The sequence below is a fragment of the Talpa occidentalis genome, unplaced genomic scaffold (genome assembly GCF_014898055.3).
Source record: "Talpa occidentalis isolate TD23 unplaced genomic scaffold, MPIMG_talOcc4v2.1 talOcc4.8, whole genome shotgun sequence".
In the NCBI taxonomy this organism is placed as follows: Eukaryota; Metazoa; Chordata; class Mammalia; order Eulipotyphla; family Talpidae; genus Talpa; species Talpa occidentalis.
Window position 1 is genome coordinate 5,980,096 of NW_023605194.1, and position 13,170 is coordinate 5,993,265.

At 50.2% G+C, this 13,170-nt stretch overlaps 1 protein-coding gene across 12 annotated transcripts in view; it reads left to right on the top strand.

Annotated features, from left to right (window-relative positions):
* The window catches only part of FGFR2 (fibroblast growth factor receptor 2), a 94,194-nt gene extending 83,859 nt beyond the window's left edge, over positions 1-10,335 (top strand). For all 12 annotated transcript variants that reach the window (XM_054690563.1, XM_054690562.1, XM_054690565.1 and 9 more), the window contains 5 exons: positions 1,575-1,697; positions 2,232-2,302; positions 3,880-4,017; positions 5,504-5,609; positions 9,400-10,335. In XM_054690563.1, the coding sequence (XP_054546538.1) occupies positions 1,575-1,697; positions 2,232-2,302; positions 3,880-4,017; positions 5,504-5,609; positions 9,400-9,564 (603 nt within the window). In that variant the 3' untranslated portion in view covers positions 9,565-10,335. The remainder of the gene's footprint in view (positions 1-1,574; positions 1,698-2,231; positions 2,303-3,879; positions 4,018-5,503; positions 5,610-9,399) is intronic.
* The last annotated feature ends 2,835 nt before the right edge of the window (positions 10,336-13,170 follow it).

The window sequence follows — 13,170 nt, forward strand, 5'->3', positions numbered from 1 at the left end:
ACCAGCATTGGGCAGCCCCAGCGCCCTCATGATGGGAACTGGTGGGCACTCAGGTTCTGCAGGGGATGGGAATTTCACTTGACTTGGTTTTCTTTGCCTTGGCCACCCAGTCTTGCTCAGCCCAGAGCTGCACATGGGGCCAGGACCCGGCAGAGAATGTGGACAGACAGGCGTTGGCCATGATGGAAGCCTGGAGAGGATGTGACTGGTTCTTCTGGGGACATGGTCCCTGGGAAGCCTGGGGGGGGGGTGCAGTGATGCTCCTGTGGAAATGCGGGGCCTGCTGGGGGGGCAGTGGCACCATGTGTGGGAACGGGGGTCGGCCAGCATGGCGGCCTGGCCTGGGGAGTCAGCGGTGGGAATGGAGTGGGTGGACATGGGAGAGGCATTTTGGAGATAAAAGGGGCAGACTCAGGAGGGGTGAGTGTGACGAGTTCTGTGTACATCTGCCTCTGACCGAGAGGCCAAGAGGTAAGAATTAGTGGAGTGGAGACTTTAAAATGGAAGTGTCCAGAGGACGTCCCGTGGAAATGTCCCATGGCCATTGTAAATGGGAACTTGGGCCCAGGATCGGGTCAGGGCAGAGATGGGACTTTGCAGATCTTTCGTATGTGCCTGAGAATCAGAGCCGCAAGGACATGTGGGGATACACCAGGTTGGTAGGACAAATCCTTTATTATGAGGGGCAGAAAAAGAGCAGCACTAGTCATGGAATCTGAGCTTGTAGGTGGAGAGGAAGAAACAACCAAGAGAAGGATGGGGGACTCAGTGGGGAGATGGTTTTCAAAATAAGGCAGAAATCAACAGTGTCCACAGCCAGAGAGGGGAAAATGGAGGAATTAGGTCATTTTAATTTGACAATTAAGAGATTCTCATAAAGGGCTTCCGTGGTGGCCTAGGGGAAGTGTCTCAGCGCTATCCCAGCTACAGCCTGAGTTCGATCCCCAGCCAGGGAGCTGACCCACAGGGCGCAGCAGACCTCTCCTGTCCTGCCCGCTGCTCCCCTCAGCAGTGGATTTCAGTCAGTCTGCCTGTTCTGCTCCCCACTCTGTCTCTGGTGAATCCTCTTACCCCCTGTACCTCTGGTCTGCACCCCAATTCTTCTATACAAATCTTTAAAAAAGAGGGGGGGAGCACGTCTCATAAACTGTTGGTGGGGGAAGGGGAGAAGCAGGGGGCAGGGATGGAAACAGGTTAGAATGTAGAGGAATAAAAAGAGGTGAAGATATGATGTTCCATTTTAACCTCCTCCTCCCCAAGTTTGCCCAAAAGGTCCAAAGAGCAAGGGTCAAGGTCAAGGTTTTTTGGGGAACTAATACAGACGTGTGCACAGGCTGCGGTGGTGCCCTCGATGGCAGGTACAAGAAATTGCGCTTACTTTGCCCCCCTCTGCTTTGCCAAGTGGCCAGGACCTTGGTCATTTATGCATTTTTAATTAGGAAAAGAAACACCAGTTTTTCACTCAAAGATGAAACTTCTGTCTGCATTATGAGAAGCGAATATGTCTTCTTTTTAGTTGAAGCCTTTTCCGGTCATTATTTGAAGCCTTTTGAAGAGTTCTTTCTCCATTTCAGTGTATTCATCGAGACTTAGCAGCCAGAAATGTCTTGGTGACTGAAAACAACGTGATGAAAATAGCGGACTTCGGGCTGGCCAGGGACATCAACAACATAGACTATTACAAAAAGACCACAAATGTAAGTCTATGGCTGTGACGTGGTGGGAGGAGGGGGCAGTGTGGAATGTTCCAGACAAAAGATGATGGCTACTTTGAGCCAGAGTCATCCATGAGGGCGCCTTCTCTGCCCCTTGTTCCTCTAGTTTGCCTTACTCTTTGTAAACTTGGGATCTGTTTAAGACACTGATTCCGTGTCCAACACTCCCAGCCCCATCAGCAGCTTCTCTAGGATCTTGAAGACCCTCTTTGTCCAGAACTTTGTTAGCATCGATAAGAGCTGGGGAGTTGCTGGGTTAGTTTTTATCTAGAAGGTTGCCACGTGTGTCTTTGAGAGGCGAGCACGCATCGAGAGAATCCAAGGAAAGGAGCTTTAATTATGTCCCCAAATCTGTGCATCTCAGCATGAAGGGTAGTCCCAGTGCCAGGCCCTTTTGTCGTAAGGCCCAACCCGTTAACATCGTCAGCTCCTGAGATGCACAGGACACTGGTCCCTGCAGAGCTGCTGAACACAACTGGTTTTAACGCATTTGTTTCCACCTTCTCCATCTTGCAGGGGCGGCTTCCGGTCAAGTGGATGGCTCCCGAGGCCCTTTTTGACAGGGTGTACACCCACCAGAGTGATGTGTAAGTGACTCCCTGCCTCTGGTTTCTGCACCCAGTTCACTTGCAAAACACACCTTCTAGGCTCTTCATCTTTCTTCGACCTGCGGTGCCGGCTGGCTTCACGCATCCCTGGGAGTGCAGGGGCTGACTCAGAAGGGACGGGCTTCATGGTGGCTGCTAACTGGTGCTCTGTCTCCAACTGCTCTGACTTCAGAGAGCAGGGGAGCTGAAGTGCCCACCTGACCTTCTGCGAGGGTGTGCAGACACCAAGCTGTTGGCCTGTCCTTTGACCCCGTAGAGAAGGAATCCTGAGATTTCCCCCGCCTGCGTGAGGGTGGGCTGTCGCAGTGCCCCCTCTCAGGGTTTGGCCTGGCCAGGCGAGCTCAGTGGGCCGTGGGTTGCTCAGATGGTCTCCACGGGGAGTGCTCGGCAGTGGATCCTTTGTAGAAAGTGGTCTCTTCGCATCCTTGATAACTGAAATAGTGTGAACGTCGGATCACTTGGGACATTTCTGATAACAATAGTGTTATCACACACTGGAAGATGCTCTTAGGTCAGCTTGCAATTGCTCTTTCCAAGTCTGGGCTTGGAGATCTGGTTGAAGGATGTGACTGCTACAGAAGCTGGGTGCAGGGGCATCTTGTACTACCTTTTGCAGGTTCCCCCAGTCTGTAATTATTCCAAAAGGAAAAATAGAAAGAAGTTGAGCGATTTGGATGGTGAGAGGGAGGATTTCTGGGGCAGGCGCTGACTCCCCACTCCCTCAGGGGTCCCCTGGACAAGCTTAGAAGGAAGGCACTGTGGCCCCACATTGGCAGTGGCCAAACCTGGAGGTTTCCTTTCTGAAACTCACCCGAACAGAGCCGGGAAGGCGTGTGTCCTGAGCCATAGGGACGCAGGCAGATGTAGGGTCCCGGGCTGATGTCTCAGGAACTGCGAGTCTCCGGAACGGAGCTAGGAAAGTGCACACGGGTCTCTGCAAGGCCAGGTGTTAATTACGCTCTATGAGACGTTTCCTGTTCCTGTGGTGTGAAGCCGGGACCTTCCATCCCAGCCCCAGCCTGGCGCTAGCTGCCTCATGACTTCAGTAAGGCAGGACCTGCTGTGCCCTCAGATGCCCCAGTTCTGGGGCAGCTATTACCTGGCGGGATGAGCCTGCTGGCCTTATTCTGTCAGCTGCCCTCACGGAGAGGTCCCGGCCCTAGAGTCATGTGCGTCGGCTGACGGAAGAGTTGGACAGGAGCATAAAGAGCTTTGAAGCCCATGGCTCAGGATTTCCACTTTGCTGGGGGATTTTTTCAGAGGGTTAGGAGAACACCACCACCACCCCAGGCCTCCACTGAAGCCAAGCAGATGAGCGATGGCTCCCCATCACTGGTCTGTTGCCAGGGATGGAAAGTTCCATCGAAACATCCCACGTCATCATCATTAGGGGTTGCTCCTCAGGGCAGGCAGGGGCACGTGGATGACCTGCAGGGGGACTCAGGTTATTTGCCTTTGAACTTTAGGAGTAAGTGGGAGTTTATTTCTTAACTGGGCCTGTTGAGGCTTCTGTGATTCAGATGGGTCGGTAACACCGTTTCCTCCCTTCTCTGCAGCTGGTCCTTTGGGGTGTTGATGTGGGAGATCTTCACCTTAGGGGGCTCTCCCTACCCAGGGATTCCCGTGGAGGAACTTTTCAAGCTACTGAAGGAAGGACACAGGATGGACAAGCCTGCCAACTGCACCAACGAGCTGTAAGGCCCAGTCTCTGACGCGCGCGTCTTTGCCACGCCTGTGGCCCTTCTGTTTTCCAAGGCCCCTGGTTTTCTAAACATAATCTGCTAAGAAGAAGAATTGCTGAAACGCTCTGGGCCCAGTTCCAGAACTGAGATAGGCAGCTAGCACTGACAGTCGTGACTGCCAGAAGGAAGGACGGCCTCCTGAGGTGTATGGAGGGACGTTCCCTTCCGCCAGAGAGGGCGTAGGGCTGCCCGGCCCAGGGCTCCGACCTCAGGGTGGGCCAGGCCGCTCCTCCCAGGCCACTGTGCTATTGTCTTTCCTCAGAGTGATGAGGAGACCTCGGTGTCATATGTGGGTCCCTCATATACAGTCTAGAAGGCTCTGGGGTTGAAGAACCAGCATCACCTCTTCTCTGGGCCTGTGCCGGGCCCTGCAGGCGGTGAGGGGCACGGAGCTTCTACAGCATCCTCGTGACTGCTGGCAGCTGCTGCTTATAGGCCGACTCCAGCGCCAGCAGGGAGGTGTCTGGCTGCCCACATTTTGGCCCCAGTTGAGTGCAGAGAATTAAAGATTTGCTTCGGTGCCACTCTTCAAGATCTTATTCTAAAAACCATGCACTGGTTTCTCGAAAAACCGACCCCGTGCTCGAAGTAGAATTATGTTGTGTGTGTGACCTCTGTCTTGTACAGTAAGAACAGTGCTTTGAAAAGGAGTCTGTCCTCCCCCCAGGATTAACTCAGAAGAGTGATTGTCCCGGAGACTGCTGTCTATTGTGCCCCGTTTCACGGGGATTTTATATCAGTAATCCCGAGAGTGCCTTGCGGTGTACGGTGGACGTCTGATGAATGGCCACATTTTATAGTATATTATATAAAGGCATTTATTGTGCTGCTTGTCATTCCTATTTCTCTCTCTCATATAGAGGGTCTGTCGAAACCTATAATCAAGATAAGGCTGGGAACCTAGGCCTCTCTGAGAGTTAATCAGGAAGTTAGTTCGCGGCCCAGCGATGGCAGATTGATTCAGAGAAACCTGTCTTGAACATTGTGGTTTCCAGCCTTCGTTTTTCAAGACTGAGGAAGCTTTGTCTGCTAGAATCTTTAAAACAAAACCCAAAGTGTCAGACAGATACAGAAGAGCTGCCTTGGGCCAGGCAGGCGTTGGTGGGGGGCCAGTCTGAGCGCCCCCTACTCTGATCACCCAAGTGTGGCCCTGCCCCGGGGACACTAGGAACACAGTGGAGACGCGCGGACGTGTCCTTCTGGACGGTGTAGAAACCGTCTTAGTATGTTGTGGGTAGAGTGACCCTTCGGCAAACTTTCCATGTGGCTCTCAGAGGAGCCAACCAGTAGGTCTTTAGGAACAGTGAATCCGAGCTCCTAACTTAGCTGCTTGGACCGTTCTGGCGCGTTTTCGTAACCGAGGCGGGATCCCTCTCCACATTGCCCATGGGAGCTGCTTGCAGCCACGTGCTGGTGCTCAGGGAGCCCCTCTCTGCAGGTACATGATGATGAGGGACTGCTGGCACGCGGTGCCCTCCCAGAGGCCCACCTTCAAGCAGCTGGTCGAAGACTTGGATCGGATTCTCACTCTCACAACCAACGAGGTAAGGACCTGCTTCGGGAAACCCGGGATTCCCCCTCACTCTGCTTGCGAGGCCCGTCAGTGTGCTTTCTCAAATGCAGCCTCCCTGGTGGAGTCGGCTTGGAGTGTAGTCATTTATCATCTTTCCACGGGGGGTCAGACAGAGTTAAACTGCATTCCTCCCAAACTCTGATTTTCCCCAGAGCTTGTGAGTTCTGACTCATGAAACCAAAGAGGCCTCTCTTGACACTGCCCCTCAGTGTGGCCTTTGGGGTGGCGGGTTCCCTCAGGGTGACTTTGGGGTGCTGGCTCCCCTCAGCGAGGCTCTGGAGTGGCAGGTACCCTCAGTGTGGCTTTTTGGGGTGGTGGGCCCAGGATGGGCATGCAGGAGAGTGGGAGGGGGCAGCAGTGCCCAACAACAGTGTCTGGTTTTGCGTGGAAAGAGCTTGGGTGGGTGAGGCTGGCTTCTGGGATGGGTGTGAGAGCCGCTGCTGCTGGGCAGGCCCAGACGCGTGAAATGCTGGGACCGCAGCCTCCGTGGACACCAACAGGCCCACGGGATCCTGTCTGGCAGCGGCATGAGGTCTGGGGTCTCCTCGTGTGTGCGACTGAAACCCGCACAAGATGTCCTAGAATGTCCATTTGAAATTTTAGAAAGAGTATTTTTGATTTTTTTTTTTAAAGATTTATTTATTTGTCTATACAAGCACTGGGTACAGTCAGAAGCGCGGGAGGGTCAGAGGATTCACCAGAGCCAGAGCGGGGAGCAGAGCAGGCAGAAGGACCGAAGGACACTGCTGAGGGGAGCAGCGGGCGGCAGGAGAGGTCTGCGCGCCATGCAGGACCCTCCTCCGGTGGCCGGGGAGCAGCCGGGGATCGAACCGGCGCTGCAGAGGCCGCGGGCAGCTTCGCAACCCAGCGCTCAACCGCTGCGCCACCGGGGAGGCCCAGAATTTTTGATTTTTTAAGAAGCAATTATGCTGGTAACGCTGGTGTGTGGCTTTAAGCAGTTTCGGGTCTCAGCACTGTCCTTTGACACCTGCATAGACAACATTGTGGTCCTCAAATATCTAGTTTCCATGAGTGACTTGTGTGATTTTTAGATGAAAATGTGTATTTTTCAGTGACATGTTTACTTTCTATAAAATATTTAGAATCTATACTAGCAAAATCACTCTGTCTCGATTCAGCCTTCCTTGGCCGCTTCAGCCCCCACCTGAAGGCTCCCAAGACGAGGGTGAGGGAGTAAGCAGGAGGGACAATAAATCCATCAAAGCCACAGAGGCCCACAATAGAGAAATTGTTGCTGAATCAATTTGGGAGATTTATTGAGGATGCAGTGCCATGTTCCCCAAACAGAAAAAAACTACCTCTCTGTGATCTTAACACAAAAATGGTTAAAATCACCCACTTTAGAAGAATAATTTATTTTCAAATAATACATTGCACAATTTTAGAATGATATTAAACAAGAATAATTAAAGGTTGTGATAAGAAGCCTTGGGCCAGCGACATTATCTGGCTGTGGCTGATAAAGGGAGAGATTGCATTTAAATGAAGACAGCTGACCTTCAGAAGTTGAAAGGAGAGGAGCAGTTCAAGGGGAAGAGAAAAAAAAAAAAAACAACTTTCTTCTCCTGCCAAAACTGTTGTTTCTAGCTTAAGTTCCTTTTACCCTAGACTTGGAATCCACTGATATCCCTGTGGCTCCTCCCATCCCTCCTACCCCCCCCCCCCCACCATTGGATCTGAACATTTACGGCTTCATTTAGAAATTAGGAAAAGCTCTAGAGTTCCATCGCAGCGGCCCTGTGCCCATGCTCAGTGCTCTTAGTACAGTTCCGCCTAAAGCAGGGGCGCTCACCCTGAACTTTGAATCTAGGATCCTAACATAAGAAAGCAGAATGCCGTATTGTCTAACGGATATAAAACTCGAAGTTTCTTTCCTTCTGGAAATCATTACCATATGCCTGAGCAAAAATGGTTCCATTTAGGACAAAATTTCATTTTTATCATTGTAAGCAAAAAGTCCGCTTTTGATGTGGTGGGCGTGTTTGTTTCCAGTTGTGAGGCCAGTGCTGATGCTGTTGGAACTGACACATCCCCCATTCTGGGGTGGGGGCTTCCTCTTGCCAGCCTGGGTGATGAATTATAGTGGGGCGTGTCTTTTTTTTTGTTTGGTCTTTTAAAACGTTATCGGTCGCTGACCTTTTGTGGGTTCTTTCTGGTAACCCCGAGGCGGGTTGTGCCAGAGTCTGCACTTTTGGCCTCCAGCTCAGCTAAACAGGTGTCACCGAGGAATCACAGGCTTCTGGGTGGGTGAGCTGACACCCCACATGTCCTGAGACCCGACTTAGCAATCGGTCCCTGGTTTCAGAGTGGGGGTCTGTACATGACTGCGAGGGGCCACGCTATCCACATCTTTGGCTCGGCAGGCCACCCCATCTCTCGAAACAACTCAGCTCTGCCTGCAGCCAGCGACAATGAGTGAATGCCTCTGTTCCAGATCAAACTTGCTGGGCCCTAAAATTTAAATTTTATATGATTTTATATGAATTTTATGTTATGTTATACAAGTTTAATGCCATGAGGTATTATTCTTCTCTGACTCTTTCCAACCTTTTAAAAATGTGAAAGCCCATTCTTAACTCAAGGGCCCTGCGAGAGCAGGGAGTGGGGTCTACTGCGAGGTGTGTGATCCCGGACCTGCGGGTGCCCCCGTCTCTGACAGCAGCCCCGGTGGGGGCTTTAGGGAGCAGGACAGGGCTTTTTGTATTCCAAACCTACCAACTTTGAAACCCAACCTCTATTTACCTAGACTTTTCTTTAGTGGTCCATTTTGGATTTAGCATGCATGAGCATGTATCTGAGGCTTTGAGGGGAACCTGTTTACATTTGCAACTGTCAGGGCTTCTGAGAGTAATGAGTTACATCCGTGAAGCTACCTGACAATAGTAAAATGTCCCTGAATAGTCATGGTTCCAACTATTTAAAGGGGTCCCGCATTATTTTCATTTTGCTGGGTTTGGATTTGAAACCAATGATGCAGAGCAGAGCAGGCAACCCTCCTGGGTCTCTGAAGTCAAGTTGACCACACAGCACCTGCAGTGCAAGCAGGTTGCAGCACTCCCCAGTTGCCAGTGGCTTATTGTAGGGAAAAGGGATTTACTTGGGCTTTCGCCCGCCTCCCAACGCCAGCCTCTACAGCCACCAACTTCGGCCTTGTTTTTCCTCCTGGGTTTTGTTGCCCACACGTGATATAGTCTTGGTGCAAAAAGTGCTTGGGAGTGTGAGCACGGGGCACACTCACCTGTAAATTGGATACCTGGGCTGAGAAGCCAGAGAGCACAGGGTGCATGTACCGTAAGCACAGACACCTGGGTGGAGAGAGAGGAGGGGGGAGACCGACCGAAATTGTGGAGATCGCAGGGGACTGGTGGTCTCCATTGCTGCCAGCCTCCAGCATGCCTGTCTGCTGGGGTGCCTGTGTACCTGCTCCCCTGTTTTAACTCTGAAGGCCTGTCAGGTCTCCCGAGGACTCCAAGATTCTTTTCTGGTTGCCTGAATCGGCAGTGAACCTGCATGCCCTGCCCTGGGTTGCCGGCCTCCATTTATTCACGGTGGTTGTGGACACATAATGAGGGGCAGCCTTGGGCATGTAGAGTCAGGGGCTCTAGGAGGGCCTCTGGGGGAGCCAGGGGGAGCTAGGCCTCTAATCCTGGGATGGGGTGTTCCTCGTCCTGTCGCAGCTCTGGTATCAACCTTGTAAGAGCCTGCTTTTGAAGTAAAAGTCTCATCTTGCCTTCTTTCAGGAGTACCTGGACCTCAGTCAGCCTCTCGAACAATATTCACCCAGTTACCCCGACACAAGGAGCTCTTGTTCTTCAGGAGATGATTCTGTTTTCTCTCCGGACCCCATGCCTTACGAACCATGCCTTCCTCAGTACCCACAGATCAACGGCAGCGTCAAAACCTGAATGGGCTTGGCCTCCTGTCCCCACACAGGACAGCACCAGGAAGCTAGCGACACTGAGCAGGGAGGTCAGGCCCCAGGGAGCTTGCCGCCTCCCTTGTATATAGGAATCAGAGGAGTAAATAATGGGAAAGTAATCGGCACACGTGTAGAGAATTTATACGGTTGGACACTCGTCATGGTCACCGGGGGAAGAATGTTTCCGGGGCAGTGGACTGCCGAGGGCCACTCTGTGCCCGTGACCACCGTGGGTGCTGGCTACGGACCAGCCGGACTCGAGGCGAACCTGTGTTCTGCCTTCCTTGTGAATTTTGTAATAATTGGAGAAAATATATGTCAGCACACACTTACAGAGCACAATTGCAGTATATAGGTGCTGGATGTATGTAAATATATTCAAATTATGTATAAATATATATTATATATTTACAAGGAATTATTTTTTGTATTGATTTTAAATGGATGTCCCAATGCACCTAGAAAATTGGTCTCTTTTTTTAATAGTTATTTGCTAAATGCTGTTCTTACACAGAATTTCTTAATTTTCACCGAGCAGAGGTGGAAAAATACTTTGCTTTCAGGGAAGATGGTATAACATTAATTTATTAATGAATTGGTAATATACAAAACAATTAATCATTTATAGTTTTTTTTTGTAATTTAAGTGGCATTTCTATGCAGGCAATGCATCGAACTAGTTAACCTATTCTTGAACTTAACTAGTCATCAGATCCTTTGAAAAGAGAAATATTTACAGAATATGACTAATTGGGGGGGAATAAAGTTTGATTTATTTGTGCTTAAACTCTGCTGAAACCACGTAAATGTCCACATTAGGAATCACCGGTAGGAGAAGGTGATTTGGTAGCTCTGACTGGGCCCTGCTAGCATTTGACTGGACTTCCCAAGACAAATGGTACCAGCGTTCTCGCAAAAAGATGCCTTAATTCATTCCTGGAGGATGGACCTTAGTTAGAGGATGGCGGAATGTCCTTCTCTCTGCAGCTGGCCTCTGCCCGAGTTGCCCATGAGTCAGATCAGCCTGTATTTTCTTCGGTGAGTTTCGCTAACGGTTTCCATGTTCCTTGATGTGGGAGAAGCCTCATAGGATCTTCCGTCTCATCCTAGAAAAGAGAAACTGTTCTGCTGGGAGTTTGGGAGATTTCCATCTTGCGAAGGGATTGCTTCCATCTAATTCTGGCAGGACCTCGCCAGAAAGATCCGGCCTGACACCAGCGCCAGACAGAGCGCCACGGCACGCGAGCCGTCTTACAGTGTTTTGTGTTTTGCTTTCGAAACACTCACTTTGCTCGAGCCACGCAAGATGAATGCAGATGACACTGATTTTACATGTTACAGAATTGGAGAAAGTATTTAATAAAACCTGTTAATTTTTATACTGACAATAAAAATGTTTCTACAGATATTAATGTTAACAAGACAAAATAAATGTCACGCAGCTTATTTTTTTAATACTCGTGTCTTACCCGATGGTTTCCTGTGCTCAGAGGTGTGGACTCAGTGCCGTGTGGTGTGATTGCAGAGAAGGCAGATCTCGGGAGCTTTGGTGTGTGTGCCAAGTGGGTCACTTGTTGGAGGGGTGGGGTGGGAGGATGCGTGGACCAGCAGTACCTGGGACAGGGGTGTCCAATGGAAAGTCTGAAGAGGTTAGCTTGAACCCTAGTGGGTTGCTTCCTGGGCTTCAGGGCATCCCAGAGGAGCAGACCAGCAATGCCGCAGGAGAGAGCTTTGTAGAGGGGGTGGCTTGGCAAGCCTGGCCTCCTGGTCTTGCCATGAGGGTTAGCTGCAGGTACTCGGCACACTCAATGAACATTCCTTTTCGTCTTACTGAGAATTGTTTTGTCCATTTGTGATTTCAGTGACCTCACAAGGCTGTTCATCCATTACCACCCTCTGATTCCTAAACATGTTCATTACTCCAAAAAGAAGCTCTGTACCCACAAATAGTCCCTCCCACCTTCCTCTCCATCCAGCTGTGGCATCCACCAGGCTGCTGTCTGTGGACTCACCCGTTCTAGTCATTGCACATGAGTCGTGATAGTATTGATGGCTTTTGTCTGGCTGCTTTCACTGGACATCACACCTTTGGGATTCATCTATGTTCAGCGTGTCGGTCGGTACTTCATTCTTCCTACTGCCAAGCCAGTCTCTTGCGCCACGTTTTGCTTATTCCTTATCTGTTGATGGACATTCGGGTTGATTCCACTTTCTGCTTATTTGGAGCAGTGCTAGTAGGAACTTCTGTGTGCAGGTTTTGGAGTGGGCAGGCTTGCTTCCGGATGCATGCCTACAGGTGGGTCATAGGGTGACTATTTTGACTTGTTGAGGAGTTGCTTGACGGCCGTCATTCTGTTTGCACTTTCTCACTGGCATTGTATGAGGGCTCTGGTTTCTTCGTATCCCTAACACTGGGTATTGCTCATGTATAAATATCTCAGTATCGTTACAGCCATTCTATTGGGTATGAATTGTTTTCACAAGAGTCCTGGCTTTTCTAGAATAATACACTTCACTTATTTGGCTTGGCTTTTGCCCTTGCAAAATCGCCATCATAGCTAAGAGGCCTCAGTGGAGACTCACAGAATAGAGGGGCTGAGAAACTGATCAACTTCATGTCTCCCCTTTTGGCTGGGGAAGCCAGGAGGCACAGCCACGTGATGGGAAGAGACAGACTCTCCTGGCTGTGATCCTTGAGCCCCACTCTCCCAGACTCCTGGTTTTATATCAAAGTCTGGTGAGCTTGAGCAGTCCTCGGGGCTGATTAATGCACCATTATTTATGTATGCACATCGGAGTCTTCCTTATCCAGCCTGCGTTTTGATGTTATTTATTTTTTGATGTTGTTAAAGATGAAAGCAAAGTTTATCTTCTCTCACATTTCGTCCCCAGGAAGCCTTGAAGTGACTTGGCTGGGCAGGGGCTACAGGAGCCTTCCACGTCTCCAGTGACATTCTGGAATGGGGCCCTTCTTGTGTTCTTTTTTCCTCGGGGTTTCCGGGGGTTTTGATGGGCTCCTCAAAATTGCCTCCAGGTCACCTGAGGTGCTGTGGCAGACAGTGCCTCTGGGGACAGGCAGCGTCAGTTCTTGGGGAACCCAGCCAGCTTTGCTGTCCTCTGGGGACCTTGGGAATAAAAGTTGGGGTGTTTCTTCTAGCTTGCAAAGCTGAGTCCTCGGGGGTTTAGTTTGGTGGCAGTATTAGGCTTAACATTCCAGGTAATTGATTTTCCTTCCTCTAGTTCAGAACACCACTTCTTTGCTAGTTGTGTCTTTAGTTTCTTTCTCCTCTTCTGATTCCTTATTTGGGGAAGTGGGGTGCTTAGCCAGGTGTTCCTGACAAGTCAAAATCCTCAGCATGATGTACTTAGGAAGGAGCAGAGAACCTTTATGAATTTATCAATGAAGAATAGAGGAGAAAATATTTTCTTAGTCTGTAAATATGGACAAATGATCCCTTTTTTAAGTGTTATGAGATTTCACCTGTGACTTACCGAACACAGTGCCTGCTACATAGTGCTCAAATATTAGCTGCTGTTTATCTATCAGTTTATCTGTACCTTTCTGTCTGTAATCTCTCTATCATCTGTTTAT